Source organism: Oncorhynchus keta, chromosome 28 (genome assembly GCF_023373465.1).
Source record: "Oncorhynchus keta strain PuntledgeMale-10-30-2019 chromosome 28, Oket_V2, whole genome shotgun sequence".
Taxonomy (NCBI): Eukaryota; Metazoa; Chordata; class Actinopteri; order Salmoniformes; family Salmonidae; genus Oncorhynchus; species Oncorhynchus keta.
The window spans coordinates 30,360,901-30,380,076 of NC_068448.1; the positions used below are offsets into that span (position 1 = coordinate 30,360,901).

The 19,176-nt window shown below is 41.1% G+C and overlaps 1 protein-coding gene across 5 annotated transcripts in view; it reads right to left on the reverse strand.

Annotated features, from left to right (window-relative positions):
* LOC118361005 (protein 4.1-like) overlaps nt 1–19,176 on the reverse strand; it is a 105,532-nt gene that overhangs the window by 63,772 nt on the left and 22,584 nt on the right. For all 5 annotated transcript variants that reach the window (XM_052482728.1, XM_052482726.1, XM_052482725.1 and 2 more), the window contains exons 2-4: nt 9,898–9,986; nt 9,452–9,619; nt 873–977 (exon numbers count right to left, since the gene is read on the reverse strand). In XM_052482728.1, the coding sequence (XP_052338688.1) occupies nt 873–977; nt 9,452–9,619; nt 9,898–9,969 (345 nt within the window). In that variant the 5' untranslated portion in view covers nt 9,970–9,986. The remainder of the gene's footprint in view (nt 1–872; nt 978–9,451; nt 9,620–9,897; nt 9,987–19,176) is intronic.

Below are 19,176 nucleotides of genomic sequence, written 5' to 3' on the forward strand. Positions count from 1 at the left end.
ATTTTATTTTTTATTTTATTTTAGCTTTATTTTACTAGGCAAGTCAGTTAAGAACAAATTCTTATTTTCAATGACGGCCTAGGAACAGTGGGTTAACTGCCTGTTCAGGGGCAGAACGACAGATTTGTACCTTGTCAGCTCGGGGATTCAAACTTGCAACCTTTCGGTTACTAGTCCAACACTCTAACCACTAGGCTACCCTAAATAAAAACGGTGTGCAGGTGTGGTTGGAAGACCAAGGCCTTATATGAAAACCACACAACAACAAAAAACATTTTCAATACATAAGTAAAACAATAAAAAAGGTTTGGTCGTCACTGTAAATAAGAATTTGTTCTTAACCGACTTGCCTAGTTAAATAAAGGTTAAATAAAAATAATAAAAATATATTTTTTAAACATGGTTGATACAGTACACTATCCAAAGTGTAATTAATAACTCCACCATGTTCAAAGGGATTTTCAGTGTCTGCTTTTTTATTTTTACCCATCTACCAATAGGTAACGAGTTATTGCCTTCGTAACGAGGTATTGCAAAACCTCCCTGGTCTTTGTGGTTGAATTTGTGTTTGAAATTCCCTGCTCGACTGAGGTATTCATTCAATAATCATGTTAAACACTATTATTACACACCGAATGAGTCCATGCAACTTATATGACTTGTTAAGCACATTTTTACTTCTGAACTTATTTAGGTTTGCCATAACAAAGGGGTTGAATACTTAATGACTCATTTTCATTTTTTATTCCTTGGTAACATGACAAAATGTGGAAAAAGTCCAAAGGTGTGATACTTTCTGAAGGCACTATAGGTGCCAGTAGGTGGGAGCGAGGGGGAGGATTCCAAGTGGGAGTAAGAACGAAGATTCTGACCTTGGTGTTGTCTGTGTCATAGAACGTCAGGCCAAAGTAGTCCCTCTCCAGCAGGTTCAGATGGCCACACACCATGTCCAGCACGGACTGCCCCCTGGCAAATTTCTGTCAAAAACACACATGATTTTAAAAATGCACACACGCGCACACACACACACACACACACACACACACACACACACACACACACACACACACACACACACACACACACACACACACACACAGGAATGGTTTGGTGTTGTGGGGATTTGTCATATTCCGAAAGATACCAGTGAGTCAAGTGATATCATAATAACCTTGTACATATGCTGGATGTCTCTTCTACCCTATCAGAATGAATCTCACTGCCAAAATACTGCATAGCCCATTTTTGATACACATACAGTAACAGCGCACCTTTAAATACAGGAGCTATTTATGAATTTAAAAAAAAACTTTATGGTTTAGGAAATGCATCATGGAACTATTATCGTGGCTCCCGATTGGCGCAGTGATCTTAGGCACTGCATCTCAGTGCTTGAGGCATCACTACAGACCCTGGTTTGATTCCAGGCTGTATCACAACCGGCTGTGATTGGGAGTCCCATAGGGCGGTGCACAATTGGCCTAATATTGTTAGGGTTTGGCTGGGGTAGGCCGTCATTGTAAATAAGAATTTGTTCTTAACCAACTTGCCTGGTTAAATAATATATATATACTATATTTATATCTATTAGATTAACTGACTAAATGAAACATCTCATTCATCACACTATGAAAATACCATCAGCATGAAAATCCAGCCTTTCTGTTGGCTGACAGACATTTTCATGGTCCAGTACCTCCTCAGCCCTGTGGGATAGGAAAGGCTAGGCAATGGCTACAAAAGGAAGGAACCGCTAGTATTTCACAGGGCCACACCTAGTTTTCACCCCTTTAGGGCTCAGAGCCGACACACTGCATGTTTCAGTGTTTCAGAGGCAGCCTTGGCAGATGCTGTCTATACACACACACACACACACACACACACACACACACACACACACACACACACACACACACACACACACACACACACACACACACACACACACACACACACACACACACACACACACACACACACACACAAAACACACTCGTCTCCCGGGAAACCTGGCTCCTACGGCGACAGTGCAACCAAGCAGCTGTTACCATGGAAACAGAAGTAATAGGTTCCTTTTCTTTTTGTCTGTGCTCTGTCTTGTGAATGGTGGGGCACATGGCTTTGTTACACTCCTTTAAAGAAAACTGGTACAGTAGCCATTACCTTGCAAAATTATTAATGAAACATAAATTAAATATTAATGAAACATTAAACATAACCTGGCCTTTAATCAAAGAAATGCTGTGGTACCAGTCTGGCAAAATACAGCAACCACGAGCGAGTGAGGGAGCGATTAACGTAGTGGCTGCTGAGAAATTTTGGAGCGTATTGGATTTTCTAACTAAATTAAATTGCAATACACATTTTAGGTGGTCCCCCCAAGCATTGCAACTAAGCTGTTGATGAGATTTCGCTCCCGTCCCAATTGCCTCCAATCACATTTCTGCCACACTAGTTCTATGGGCTGATTGCATTAGAAGCCATTTGGCGTAATCCTGGAAATCCATTTTAGAGACTGTATGGTCCATGCAAACACGATGAAGGGAGACAGTATCTCGGTATGGGCTAATAGCTAGTCTCAGAGAGAGTGTTGAGTTAAGTAGTGATAAGATTGATCAAGTAAGAAAGGCGATACTGGACAACAGTATAGAATAGAATATTAAAAACAGGCCTTTTCAAGTTTAGGCAAAACTCCTTCTCTTTTATAAACATTCATTAATTCAAGAAATGTGGTGGGAAATTAATATCCAGTTAAGCATATATTTATTCACATTTTATTGTCTTCTTAATTAAATTACTATAATAAAAAATGGGTTTATCTTGTATACTTCGAGAGCAAAAGGAGTAGTGTGTGGTGATGGTAACCAGTTTTGATTGGCTACGGCCCAAGTTATCATAGCCTTCCTACTGTACCTGCGTTGTTCCACTAGTAGAGTGCCTTTTGGGGACTGTCATTTGGGTTTAACAAATTAATACAATTATTTCACCTAATTTTAAGATTCTGTCATAAAGAGCACATGTTCAACTTCATAAGAAACATGTTATCACATCTCAACTACTGTAGTAAATGCCAAGTAGGTGCCAATGAAAGTAACAGAGTTGACCATAACAGGGTTGATGTTTTCATCTTAAATCAGCCATGAATCCTGTTGTGACAGGGTGAATGGAAGCTTGTTGTGTGCAAATGAATGCAAGCTTTACAAAAAAATGTAAATGTAAGAAAAGAATCTCGCCTATCTACTGTATCTTTAGGTAACAGGGTTGGTTTGTTATGCTCGACACGCTCAGTGTTCCACCACAAAACCCCAGAAAATGTCCAAAGAATAGAACCACTTGCCTTTACACTAAGATTTGACTATTATTTCAATGTTTCTTTTGAAAGAAATATTTTAAAAAGGAATTTCAACATATTAAAACGACAGTTCTGTTCACATAACAGGGTTAATCACTAATCAATTAATCACTAATCACATGAAATAAATAATCATCTTCAAAAATCCTGATAAAGAAAAGATGTACATTTTCCCACCCAATTGTGTTTTCATCGAACTGACATGTTGCGGATAAAAACTGTGCGGGATGATGTAGTGCACATAAAAGGCACTTTTCATGTACAGAATAAAAATCAAAAGCATTTTCAACTTTACTGATGGTTTTGTAATAAAAAATGGTGTGTTAAATATCGGGCTGAGAATTGCCGGAGACCTCCCGATACGATATTATCACGATACTTTGGTGCCAATATGGTATGTATTGCGATTCTCACAATTCTCAAGATTCTATATGTATTGCGATTCGATACTGTGATTTTATTGCGATTCAATGTTCCAAACATATTACTCACCATATGTCTGTTGCAGAGGGACAAGAGAGAGCCATGACAAAACTACTTTAAGGTCAACAGTGTAACCTGAACTGAACTCTCATTTTAACATGGTAAATAAAAGTGCTGAAAACAAATTGGTTCCCTATTTAAAAAGAAGATGGGAAACAAGCTATTAAGGAAAAATACAGGAGTTTTGTACAGCCAACTAGCACAAAAATAATCATATTATTATTGTGATATGTAACTGTATCGATTTCTTCCCCCATCACTAGTTAAATAACAAATGTGCCAGCTCTGGTCTTGGCATGTGATCTCCAGCCTATAGCTTCCAGATAGGCTACAGTGCGGGTAGGCTAGCCTATATGATGAGATTATTTTGGATAAGAGTGAGGTCATTTTTACTTGTCAAACGGTAGCTGAGTATCAATTATCATGTCACCTGAATAAGACCCTCAATATTTATTGGATAGGAGCATCAATTACTTTCACCACCCTGTGAAGTTATTCATAACTTATGTCATCTGTAGCCTAATAAACTGCATGCTTTCCCAAGTCGTGGTGGGAGGACAACACAACATACAGTATCATCGCGTGACTCCAAGTTTACTTCGATATGATGATTGTTCTACCAATATTTGCGCATAATGCCGTTTTCCACCACCATTTCCCAAACCATACATTTTACCGACACAAAAAGATCTCACCATGTGAACTAACAAATTGTCTGTCGACATTTAGGAAATTGCACCGACATTTCCTCTTTCCATCACCCCAGTCGGTTTTATGCGTCAGGTAATTCATCCAAATGAAATGGTTGGATGGAAACTTGGTTAGTGATGGTGAAAACTTGGAGAAATGTTGGTGTAAAGTGGGTTTAAATCCTAGAAGTCGGAATAACATGACGAGTGACATATCAAAATGCACATTTTTGGCACATTAGCAAGTGTTAATTCATATTAAAAATCGGATTTATTTCATTTTACTTGTGGTTCATATTAAAGTGCAGTTCATTTAATATAACAGGCTTTTAAAATCTAATATTGGTGCACAATTTCTAAAAATATCAAAGGAACGCAAAAGGCACACTCTAGTTGTGGAACGGCCCAATTCCTTGAACTGGCCTGATCAACAGTTGCTTCATCTGTCTATGATGTGTGGTCTGTGTCTGTTAAGAAGAGAAACTGGTTGGAATGAGAAAAGGCAGGCAGGCCGGTCTAATAATTATTGTATCAATTGTATGGCTTGAGGTTAGAGATTTAACAAGGTAAATGCACTGTACTTAATCAATATCAGCAATGTTAAGCACCAAAGATCAATAAGAAAGTGGTGTGGATTTCTTGTTGGTGTATACCATTAAGGCACAGTTCTTCATCGTACATCATTACACATTACACCCTGGGGTAGCCTAGTGGTTAGAGCATTGGGCTAGTAACCGAAAGGTTGCAAGTTGACAAGGCACAAATCTGTCGTTCTGCCCCTGAACAAGGCGGTTCACAGTTCCTAGGCCGTCATTGTAAATAAGAATTTGTTCTTAACTGACTTGCCTAGTTAAATAAAGGTTTCCAAATGAGTTTTGAGGATGTCCCTATAGGAGAACCAATCAGGCCTTTATGCTAGAGTGGCCAGGTGGAAGCCACTGCTCAGTACACGGCACATGACAGCCCACTTGGAGTTTCCCAAAAGGCACCTAAAGGACTCTCAGATCATGAGAAACAAGATTCTCTGGTCTGATGAAACCAAGATTGAACTATTTGGCCTGAATGCCAAGTGTCACGTCTGGAGGAAACCTGGCACCATCCCTACGGTGAAGCATGGTGGTGGCAGCATCATGCTGTGGGGATGTTTTTCAGTGGCAGGTACTGGGAGACTAGTCAGCATCGAGGGAAAGATGAGCGGTGCAAAGTAGAGAGAGAACCCGATCGACCATCTCTGGAGAGACCTGAAATTATCTGTGCAGCAACGCTCCCCATCCAACCTGACAGAACTTGAGAGGATCTGTAGAGAAGAATGGGAGAAACTCCCCAAATACAGGTGTGCCAAGCTTGTAGTGTCATACCCAAGACGACTAGAGGATGTAATCACTGCCAAAGGTGCTTCAACAAAGTACTAGTAGATCAGGGGTGGGCAAACTTTTTGGCTCGATTGGGGAGAAAATAATAATAATTATGTCTCGCGGGCCGGATTGAAGTGCCCGCGGTCCGTACTTTGCCCCCCCTTAAAGTAGAGGGTCTGAATACTTATGTAAATGTAATATTTCAGTATATACCATATCAGTCAAAAGTTTGGACATACCTACTCATTCAAGGATTTTCTTTATTTTTTTATATTTTCTACATTGTAGAATAAAAGTGAAGACATCAAAACTATGAAGTAACACATAGGGAATCATGTAGTAACCAAAAAAGTGTTAAACAAATCAAAATACATTTTATATTTTATATTCTTCAAAGTAGCCACCCTTTGCCTTGCTGACAGCTTTGCACACTCTTGGCATTCTCTCAACCAGCTTAATGAGGAATGATTTTCCAACAGTCTTGAAGGAGTTCCCACATATGCTGAGCCCTTGTTGGCTTCTTTTCCTTCACTCTGAGGTCCAAATGATCCCAAACCATCTCAATTGGGTTGAGGTCAGGTGATTGTGGAGACCAGGTCATCTGATGCAGCACTCCATCACTCTCCTTTTTGGTCAAATAGCCCTTACATAGCCTGGAAGTGTGTTTTGGGTCATTTTCCTGTTGAAAAACAAATCATAGTCCCAGAATGCTGTGGTTTCCATGATGGTTAAGTGTATCTTGAATTCTAAATAAATCACTGACAGTGTCACCAGCAAAGCACCCCAACACCCTCACACCTCCTCCTCCATGCTTCACGGTGAAAACCACACATGCTGAGATCATCCGTTCACCTGCTCTGCATCTCACAAAGAAACGGCAGTTGGAACCAAAGATCTCAAATTTGTAGACCAAAGGACAGATTTCCACCGGTCTAATGTTCATTGCTCGTGTTTCTTGGCCCAAGAAAGTCTCTTCTTATTATTGGTGTCCTTTAGTAGTGGTTTCTTTGCAGCAATTCAACCATGAAGGCCAGATCACGCAGTCTCCTCTGAACAGTTGATGTTGAGATATGTCTGTTACTTGAACTCTGTAAAGCATTTATTTGGGTTGCAATCTGAGGTGCAGTTAACTCTAATGAACTTATCCTCTGCAGCAGAGGTAACTTTGGGTCTTCTTTTCCTGTGGCAGTCCTTATGAGAGCCAGTTTCCTCATAGCACTTGATGGTTTTTGCAACTGCACTTGAAGAAACTTTCAAAGTTCTTGACTGACCTACATGTCTTAAAGTAATGATGGGCTGTTGTTTCTCTTGGCTTATTTGAGCTGTTCTTGCCATAATATGGACTTGGTATTTTACCAAATAGGGCTATCTTCTGTATACTCTCTCTACCTTGTTACAACACAACTGATGGGCTCAAATGCATTAAGAAATTAAGAAATTCCACAAATTAAAAAGAATGTCAAGAGTGTGCAAAGCTGTCATTAAGGCAAAGTGAAAATATATTTTGATTTGTTTAACACTTTTTTGGTTACTACATGATTCCATATGTGTTATTTCATATTTTTGATGTCTTCACTATTATTATACTATGTAGAAAATAGTAAAAAAATTAAGAAAAACCCTGGAATGAGAAGGTGTGTCAAATTGTATACTATTTTATATATTTAACTAGGCAAGTCAGTTAAAAACAAATTCTTATTTACAATAACGGCCTACAACGGCCAAACTCAGACGACGCTGGGCCAATTGTGCGCCGCCCTATGGGACATCCAATCACAGCCGTTTGTGATACTGTCTGGATTGAAACCAGGTTGGTCTGTAGCAACGCGTCTAGCACTGAGATGCAGTGTCTTAGACCACTGTGCCACTTGGGAGCCCAAAGTAATGGTACTGTATATATATTTTGATTTATTTGCAAGACAATTCTAAAAAACTTTTTTTTTTAAGTAACATAAAAAGTAACGTAACATTTTTTGGGGGGAAAAGTCAAGGGGTCTGAATACTTTCCGAATGCACTGTATTAGAGTATAATAGAATACAGTACAGTAATACAGTTCACACTTAAAAATATTAGCCTACTGGAGCTTGATTAATTTATTTACCCAAGAGAGCATATAGCTAGCTACATCTATGGGCTTTTATGTTTTTCTGTTTTGTGTAATGTGCAGTAGATTTATCATATACAGAATGTATTGGATAATGGCACAATCATTTGGGCTTTTTCTCGCTTGGGCTCATTAAATGTTGTTAATGTAGAGATCATAAAATGTATTTAATATATGGGTCATCGGGCTCAGGTCGCATCAGATTTGAATTTTCATGCTGATCAAAGCTCTAATCAAATCCAGACATAAGTATATTTATTTTTATGCTATTGAATGACACTTCTGTTTTTGGCGGGAAATACCAGGTTACCCAGAAGAAAAGTGACTTATTCTGACTTATTCTTGGGATGGAACATTTGTAAAATATTCAACCCTAGTGTGTGTGTGTGTGAGTGTGAGTGTATGTGTGTGAGAGAGAGAGGAATAGGACACTGAATCAAGAGGTCCATTGATATGGGAGGGCTGTAAGTAGAAGCCTCAGAAAACACATCCTGTCTTAGTGAACCTTGTGTTCAAGTAAAATCAGAACTCTCTTACTCATCCTATACATAAGTATCACTAATTAAGAAAAAGTATTTGTGATTGTCTCCACCCCCCTCCAAGGTGTCGCCCATCCTCCCCATTATCCCCTGTGTATTTATGCCTGTGTTCTCTGCTTGTCTGTTGCCAGTTCGTCTTGTTTTTCAAGTCAACCAGCATTTTTATCTCAGCCCCTGCTTTTCCCAGTCTCTCTTTTTCTCACCCTCCTGGTTTTGATCCTTGCCTGCCCTGACTCTGAGCCCGCCTGCCTGACCGTTCTGCCTGATCCTGAGCCTGCCTGCCGATCTGTACCTTTCCCCCACCTCTGGATTATTGACCCATGCCTGCCTTTACCTGTCTATTGCCTTCCCATGTTGGATTATTAAACCATTGTTAATTCGACATTGTCTGCATATGGGGGCGGCAGGGTAGCCTAGTGGTTAGAGCGGTGGACTAGCAACCATTTGCAAGTTCAAACCCCCAAGCTGACAAGGTACAAATCTGTCATTCTGCCCTTGAACAGGCAGTTAACCCACTGTTCCTAGGCTGTCATTCTTAACTGATTTGCCTAGTTAAATAAAGGTTAAAAAAATAACTATAACTTTTGCAAGAAGCTAATGAGCTCCAGGCAGTGCACATAGATAGAGGTGTGTTTGCAGCAACTTGGATATAACTTGTTAATGTCTACAATTCAGCATGTTGGATTTAGCATTTGAACACTACAAGGGACAGATTGCTTTGGAACTGGCACTATCCTTACTCTTGAAGTGTTACCAAACATGCTAAGATGCCGCCTAAAATCATTTCTTTCACAGAATTGAAATCTGGTCTAGTCCTGTCTTTGCCCCTAAACTCTCTATCTCCCTGTCTGATTTCAACTTTGTTACAAAAAAGGGGACCAAAACATTGTTAAATAAAACAAGATTTGAAATCCCATATAGTAAATACCTCTACTCCAGTTTCATACTCTGAGCCGTCAAGTAGGGAGATTTTGACAGGAACGGTTTTGGGGCGTTTGGAAGATTTCTGGGGGGATTTTGATGCTTTGCTGGGGGTCTTCTCTGAGCTGTCATCCATGTCCCCATGATGGTCATCTGACGTCTTACTGTCATGATCCTTAGGATAAGTGAAAAGTTTCAAATAAGACGTCATAAACCACAAATTATTGACTTAGTAACCAAGCCAATGTATGAAATCTCAAAACAGTAGGCTATACGATGTGGACATTCATGTAATAACCACAAAAGGCATACGATACAATGCAAACTGCATAATATTCAAAGATTTGCTCCATTTTATGATATACTGTGTTTTGTAGGTTTAAATGCAAATGCTAAATGATTAGATGTGAAGTGCAAAATGATACACGACTGTGAGTCTTGCAGCTCTCCAACCTGATTGGTCCTCCTGACATCACCCTCCATGGTACTCTTCATCTCCATGGGCAATCCCTTTTCTGTGGTCATGGTAATGGAATGCAATCCTGAAACAATAAATTAACAGAAACATGAAGTCAGCAGTCTTCTGATGTGCACATCCCAAGACCAGCATGACATATTACCTATAGTGGGTGAACACAGCCTGCCTATTACACACTCACACATGTACCCTACCCATCACACTCTTGCCTACCCCTTGCAAAATCCAAAACCTCCCCAATGTTGTTGAAGTCACCATCCTGCGACACAGTGGCAATTACTGGCCACAAAACGAATATCCAACAATGTCACATATAATTTTCTTCTGCACTGACGGCTATTGTGGTTGCTTCAATTAGGCTCTGGCTGCAATCACTAAGTGCTTTTTACGTCAAAAGCGATGTGTCCTCATTGTAATAGCAGAGTTGAGCAGAGCCTCTCTCAGGAGCTGTCTGCATGAAAAACGTTCACTTTAGGAGGCTCTCCCTGATGCTAGCAAAGACATAGAATAAATTACATCAGCAAGAGAGCCCTGCGGCATAGCGGAAGACAGCAGAGAGAGAGAGAAAGGGAGAGGGAGAGTACAGGGAACGTGACAACAATTTCATTAGAGGGGTAGAGAAAGAGAGAGAGAGAGCGAGACAGATGAGCTTTGTCATGTGAAGGTGACCACTCGCTCTCTGAGAATAATCTGATTTGTACTCTTAAACAGAAGTTCCGCCCCTCATGATTAAAAATAGCTGACATTCTTAGAGAGCTCAATTATCTTTCAGATAACAGCCACATAATGTAGCTCTATTATCAGGGGGCAAAGGGTGTCCGCTCCAAGTTTTCTTCTGCTTCAGCTGTTGTCTTTGAAGATATGGGGAATATGACTTTGACAACTACTTCTACCCCAGTGATGGTAATGCAGTACTTATTACAACCCTTTATGTAATTTAGTTATTTTATGACAAGTGTTTCCCAAATGGTTAGTTGTTGTTATCTTACATTTACGTAATGTAGCAGATGCTCTTATCCACAGAAACTTACAGTACTGAGTGCATAAATGTTTATATCTGTCCCCCGTGGGAATCAAATCCACAACACTGGTGTTGCAAGTGCCATGCTCTACCAACTGAGCCAGACAGGAGCTACACTAGATAACCAAAAATATGTGGACACCTGCTCGTTGAACATCTCATGCCAAAATCATGGGCATTAATATGGGTAGGCTTTCCACGAGATGTTGGAACATTGCTGGATGTTGGAACATTAATTAGTGAGGTCGGGCACTGATGTTGGGCGATTAGGCCTGGCTCGCAGTCAGCGTTCCAATTAATCCCAAAGGTGTCCGATGGGGCTGAGGTCAGGACTCTGTGGAGGCCAGTACTTCCGCACCGATCTCGACAAACCATTTCTGTATGGACCTCGCTTTGTGCACAGGGGAATTGTCATGCTGGAACAGGAAAGGGCCTTGCCAAAACTATTGCCACAAAGTCAGAAGCACAGAAACGACTAGAATGTCATTGTATGTTGTAGCGTTAAGATTTCCCTTCAATGGAACTAAAGGGCCTAGCCCGAACCATGAAAAACATCCCCAGACCATTATTCCTCCACCACCAAACATTACAGTTGGCACTATGCATTCGGGCAGGTAGCGTTCTCCTGGCATCTGCCAAACCCAAATTCGTCCGTCGGACTGCCAGATGATGAAGCGTGATTAATCACTCCAGAGAACATGTTTCCACTGCTCCAGAGTCCAATGGTGGCGAGCTGTACACTACTCCAGATCTACTACTTGATCTTAGGCTTGTGTGCGGCTGCTCGTCCATGGAAACTCATTTCACTTCACAATAACAGCACTTCCAGTTGACTGCGGCAGCTCTAGCAGGGCAGAAATGTGACAAACTGACTTGTTGGAAAGGTGGCATCATATGATGGTGCCACGTTGAAAGTCACTAAGCTCTTCAGTAAGGCCATTCTCCTGCCAATGTTTGTCTATGGAGATTGCATGTCTGGGTGCTCGATCTTAAACACCTATCAGCAATGGGTGTTCATGAAATAGCGGAATCCACTAACTTGAAGGCGTGTCCACATACTTTTGTATATATAGTGTAAGTAAGTAATAAGAAAATGCTATAATATTTAGGTTGGTCACACAGTTCAAAAAAGTGAAACAAGTAAAGCATATAGTATACAGTAATAATACTTTACGAACAACAGACAACTACGATGTCTGGCCATTTTAGCCAACTTGATAACAATATACTGACTTCCTACTAACATCTGAATTTAAGCCTTTTGATGTCTTAGAATAGGCTACATTTGCCGGTCTGGTTATCCTACTTCAAAAGTATTTCCAGGTAGGCCTATCTATCCATAGAAGGAGAATGTGCACATAAAAGACTCTAGATATAAAAAGTGAATCATGCAACCATAATATTCCATTTGGGATTGGGAGGTGTGCAGAGCTCATTCTCTTACAGGACTGAAGTAGCCAGCGGCACAATTATAATCTCATAGTCTCATTGAGGATAATTGTCACGTGTGCCCCCTCTCCGGTCTCAAGGTCACCAGCCTGCTCATTATGGCGCACACCTGTCACCATCGTTATGCGCACCTGTGCGTCATCAGCCTCACCTGGACTCCATCACTTCCCTGATTACCTTCCCTATATATGTCACTCCCTTTGGTTCCTTCCCCAGGGGTTATTGTTTCCATTCCTGGGTCATGTCTGTGTTACATGTTTGTTTCATTTATTTATTAATACACTCGCTCCCTGAACTTGCTTCCTGACTCTCAGTGCACATCGTTACAGAATAACACCTCACCAAAGGGAAGCATCAGGGAGTGTTTTTTTTATATTTATTTTTTGTTTTGGTAGGAATGATGTCGGGTCCGGGAGCCTCTACAGGCTCTCATGACTCAGCCGGATCGCCAGGCTCCCCTGCCTCAGCCAGCTAGTCTGGCTTTCATGCCTTCGCCGGATCGCCAGGCTCCCCTGCTTCCATTGGCTCGTCAGGCTCTCATGCCTCAGCTGGATCGCCAGGCTCCCCTGCTTCCATTGGCTCGTCAGGCTCTCATGCCTCAGCTGGATCGCCAGGCTACTCTGTCTCAACCGGTCTGTCAGGTTCCCGTGCCCCAGCCGGCGACAGGTTCCCGCGCATCAGCAGGGGTGACCGGTCCGCTTCTGATCCCCGAGATTGTCCCTTTAGTTGGCGTCCTGCGGATGGAGCCGAACGCACCGGGGAGGGGGTACCGTCACATATGCTCTCACTCCGGCGTTCTAGGTCGCCATGCTCCTGCGTCTCAGCTGGACAAACAGGTTTCCCGCGCCTCAGCATAGGTGACCATTCCACTCCTGATCCCCGGGATCGTCATTTTGGTCGGCGTCCTGCGGAATGTCGGGAAGGGTGTACTATCACGTGTGCTCCCTCGCCGGTCTCTAGGCCACCAGCCTGCTCTTTATGGTGCACACCTGTCACCATCGTTACGAGCACCTGCGCGTCATCAGACTCACCTGGACTCAATCACTTCCCTGATTGCCTTCCCTATATATGTCACTCAAACAGACATTTGCATCCTGTAGCACTAATTCCAATAGGTTTGGGACACTGTAAAGTCCATGGAGAATAAGAGCACTCCTCCCAGTTGCCCACTGCACTGAGGCTAGGAAACGCTGTCACCGCCGATAAATTGAAGATAGAGAATTTCAATAAGCATCTTTCTACGGCTGACCATGCTTTCCACCTGGCTACCCTACCCTGGCCAACAGCTCTGCACTCCCCGCAGCAACTTGCCCGAACCCCCCCACGCTTCTCCTTCTCCCAAATCCAGTTAGCTGATGTTCAGAAAGAGCTGCAAAATCTGGACTCCTACAAATCAGCTAGGCTGGACAATCTGGACCCTCTCTTTCTAAAATCATCCTCAAAGCCAACACCTCCTTTGGCCGCATTTCCTTCCAGTTCTCTGCTGCCAATGACTGGAACAAATTGCAAAAATCACTGAAGCTGGAGACTTATCTCCCTCACTAACTTTAAGCATCAGCTGTCAGAGCAGCTTACCGATCACCGCACCTATACACAGCCCATCTGTAAATAGCCCACCCAACTACCTCATCCCCATATTGTTATTTATTTTACTTGCTCTTTTGCACCCCAGTATCTCTACTTGCACATCTATCACTCCAGTGTTAATGCAAAATTGTAATTATTTCGCCAATATTGCCTTACCTCCGTAACCTTATTTATTGCCTTGCCTCCCTACTCTTACTACATTTGCACACACTGTACATAGATTGTTCTATTGTGTTATTCACTGTATGTTTGTTTATCCCATGTGTAACTCTGTTGTTTTTGTTTCACTCCTTTGCTTTATCTTGGCCAGGTCACAGTTGTAAATGAGAACTTGTTCTCAAATGGCCTACTTGGTTAAATAAAGGATAAATAAAAAACAAAACTCCCTTTGGTTCCTTCCCTAGGCGTTACTGTATCTGTTCCTGGGTCATGTCGGCGCATTGTTTTTGTTACGTGTTTGTTTCATTTATTTATTAAAACACTCACTCCCTGAAGTTGCTTCCCGACACTCGGCACACATCGTTACAATAATCTATGTTGTAGGGCGACTCCAAAACATAATGGTCGACCAAGAGTCGTCTGTTTTAAAACATATTTTTCCAAACATCCTACGTGTTTTAATTAGGGTTGCAAAGGGTCGGAACCTTTCCGGGAAATTTCTGGAATTTTCCATGGGAAATTAAGCGCAGGAATTTGGGGAATTTATTTAATTCATCAAAACAGTTAGTTTATAACAATGAACCTTTTTTGTGGGATACACAAGGCATTTCTAGGTCTTGTGCCATATTTTGGTTAAACTTTCCCCAATTCAATGGAATCGCAACCCTCTGCATGCACAGTGCATTCTTCCATCACATGTGCAGTGCACTCTTCCATCTCATGTACTACTGATTCTCAGGATCATGCAGACTAATGAGATGCTATTGAGCCAGCACTGTCTGAGCCAAGGACTATATGCTTTCTGGTTTTGATTACAATACTGGGTAAGGGTATATTTTAAATGACATTGTTTTGTTAACTAGTAAATAGTAGCCTACAAGCAGTGTGTTTAGATCGTTTCTAACTTGTTAACAATTCCTGCTACCATGTGGGTTTTAACTTGCTTGAGCCTGCTAACTGAGTGTCAATTCACCTGTTTCCATACAGGTTTAATTTAAAAACATTTATCTTACAAAGGAATTGCTTAATCTAACTGCGTAACTATTTATCTGTACATGGAATTGTATTTGTAATCTTTATGGGAAAATGCCACTGGCACTATCTGATGTGTGGAGACATTTCACTGCAGCTAATGTAGAAGGAAAAGCTGTGTACATTTGCAAATACTGTGTCAAATCATATGTGAAGAATGCAACAAAGATGCAGAATCATCTGGCAAAGTGCATAAAGCTCCCTAAGCGCTCACAACAAGCAACCTCAGACAAAAGTCCCTCTACTTCTATTTGAGGTGCAAATGATGAATCAGACACCTTATCGACAGCAACAGCTCATGGTCCTCCTGGAATCAGAAGTTGTTTTTTTTTTAACTCAATAGAGGAACGTAGTCAGAGAAATGCTGATGAATGTCTTGCTAGAGCTGTGTATGCAACTGGATCACCTCTGATGCTCACAGTATTGGAAGGGATCTGAATGTCCTTTGCCCAGCATACACCCCTCCAACCAGACATGCTTTATCTACTCATTTGCTGGATGCAGAGTTCAACAGAGTTCAAGTGAAAGTCAAGCAAATCATAGTGAAAGCAGACTGTATTGCAATCATCTCTGATGGGTGGTCAAATGTTCGTGGGCAAGGAATAATTAGCTACATCATCTCCACCCGTCAACCACTATTCTACAAGAGCAGACACAAGGGACAACAGACACACTGGTCTCTACATTGCAGATGGGATGAAGGCAGTCATCAATGACCTTGGACCACAGAAGGTATTTGCACTGGTGACAGACAACGCTGCAAACATGAAGGCTGCTTGGTCTAAAGTGGAGGAGTCCTACTCACACATCACACCCATTGACTGTGCTGCTCATGCATTGAATCTGCTCCTCAAGGACATCATGGCACTGAAAACAATGCATGCACTCTGCAAGAGAGCCAAGGAAATAGTTAGGTGTGTGAATGGTCATCAAGTTATAGCAGCAATCTACCTCACCAAGCAAAGTGAGAAGAATAAGAGCACCACATTGAAGCTGCCCAGTAACACCCAATGGGGTGGTGTTGTCATCATGTTTGACAGTCTCCTGGAGGGGAAGGAGTCTCTCCAAGAAATGGCCATATCACAGTCTGCCGATATGGACAGCCCCATCAAGAGGATCCTCCTGGATTATGTATTTTGATAGAGAGTGGTAAGCAGCCTGAAACTCCTGAAACCTATTGAAGTTGCCATTGCATGGATTTAGGGAGACAATGCCATCCTGTCTGATGTTCAGACTCTGCTTGCAGATGTAAGAGAAGAAATCCGTACTGCCCTGCCCACTTCACTGTTGCTCCAAGCAGAGGAAACTGCAGTTCTGAAATACATCAAAGAGCTTGAATACTTCTGCCTGAAGCCCATACACACCGCAGCGTACATGTTGGACCCCAAGTATGCTGGCAAGAGCATCCTGTCTGGTGAGAGATCAACAAGGCCTATGGTGTTATCACTACCGTGTCTGGCCACCTTGGCCTGGATGAGGGCAAGGTTCTTGGCAGTCTGGCGAAGTACACTTCTAAGCAAGGGCTTTGGGATGGAGATGCAATATGGCAGTCGTGCCAACATATCTCATCAGACACCTGGTGGAAGGGACTTTGTGGATCTGAGGTTGTTTCCCCTGTTGCCTCCATTATCCTCCAAATCCCACCAACATCAGCCACCTCAGAGCGCAACTAGTCCTTGTTTGGGAACACACACACCAAAGCACGCAACAAGCTGACCAATACAAAGGTTGAAAAATTGGTGGCCATCTGGGCAAATTTGAAGTTTTTGAGCCTGACAATGAGCCATCCTCAACAAGGTTGGAAAGTGACAGTGAAGATTCATCAGAGTCTGATGTTCAAGAGGTGGACATTGAGAAGGTCCAGGGAGAAGACATGGAAGCCTGAGAGGAAGACAAACAAAGCTTTAGTTTCTAGACTATCATTTTATAAATGTATGTTGAAAACGTTTTTGGGAGATGCGATGGATCATTGGGGATCATTCAATATTCCCTTTCTTTTGTTGTTCAGTGAAATCATCCCATGTGTAGTGTCAACTCATTTAATTAAAGTTCAATTCGTAACTAAATTGTTTTTTTAGTTCTATTGGAAGGATTTAATCTTTTGCAATTATGTCTATTTATGATAAGGTAAATGGTTTATGTTTATGTCTCCATATGATATGGTAATGCAAATATCCAATGCAAAAAACATCTACATTTAAATGGTATTCATATTAATTTGCATATATTTCCGTTAATTCCCATATATTCCCATGGAAAGTTTCCACCTCTGAATATTCCCCAAAACGTGCAACCCTAGTTTTAATCAAATCAACTATATTCACTGAGCTTGTCTGATGCTTTAAGCACATTGTTTGATTAAATCATTAAGACACACAGATGACTAGAGGGAGTCCGACCACCAGTGTTTATCACAGCCATTTCTGACGGCAAATATCTGTTTCCCAAAATACATTATTTGTTTAGGAAAACATTCCATATTCCCTCAAATCTTGATCTCTTTCCATAACATAATGAAAGCATCATGAGACCAATGTGGCCTGACCTATAGGATATCATAAACACATTAATAAATTGGTTATAACAAACTCCAAACACCGTAACAGCAAAATGGATGCAGAGGACGTGACAAATAAACCCGAAAAGGGGGAACGTTTAGGCTACTGGTTGCTCATGAGGTAAAGGGGAAGTCAGATGTGTGGAATAAATCTTAGTCGTTGTGGAAAATACTGGAGATCAAGAAAAGTAAGGTAAGGAGCTGCGTGTATATTATGTGTGCCAAACAGGTGCTGTTAGATCACAATATCATTTTTTCTGACCGTTTGGAAAAATGTAAACAACACAAAATAAATTACAAGCGTACCAGAGAGTCTGTTGTAATGTTTTTTTGTCAAGTCTTTATTACAGCAAAGACTAAACAGTCGCAATCATTCGTGAATGCAATTTCCGGAATGGAACGGTTTATTTAATGTTTAAGCAAATTATTCAAAGGTCGCTTTATTTTATTTTAAAATGAAAAAGCTTTACTGCATTTCCAATTATGAATGACTCGTATGCTGTGTGATGACATGAACGAATGAATGATTTATTGATCCAGTACCCTATATAAGTGTTGAAATATAGGCTTAATATATGCCTAAATTACAGTTGTAAGACTAAAGAGGATGCACTTAGGCCTACAGCTCAATGCCTGAACAGGCAGTTAACCCACTGTTCCTAGGCCGTCATTGAAAATAAGAATTTGTTCTTAACTAACTTGCCTAGTTAAATAAAGTTTTTTTTTTTAAATGGTGGTTACACAAGGCTGCTGTATTAAGCCTACTAATGATAATGACATTATTTATTATGATACTGATGATCATCATAGTTAAAAAAATAAGAAGAAGGATAAAAAGACAAGGAGTGTTATTATTATTATAAATATAATTTTTCGGACAATTTGGAACAGTGTAAACAACACTAAATAAATTATAAATAATACCAGAAGCTGTTCTAATGGGGGAAAAAGTGTAAAGCATTTATTAAAGCAAAGCAAAGATTTAAAATGTGTGAAATTGTTTAATTGACATGTTTACTAGAAATGGTTTACTTGACAATCAAACAGGCAACAGAAGCAGTATCTGTCTTATTTCTATAGATATATATGGATGATTCATAAAGCCAAGCACATTTAACAGTTAGGCTATTGATTATAGACCTAATTAAATTGGGTATTCCTCTCTGCTCACTTTTCCTAGCCAATAAGGTAAGGGCTGTGTTCTCGTCTCCTCATTCTGCTGCAGCCTCCGCCGCATTGTTCTCAACACCAATATGCTGGTTAACTTTGCTTTTATGCACATAGCAACATGGTCTAGGAAAAGGTGCCAATTCAACTGCGCACTGATGTGTTTCAGAACCACAGGTGTGCCTTGTTAAAAGTTAATTTGTGGAATTTCTTTCCTTCTTAATGGGTTTGAGCCAATCAGTTGTGCTGTGACAAGGTAGGGGTGGTATACAGAAGATAGCC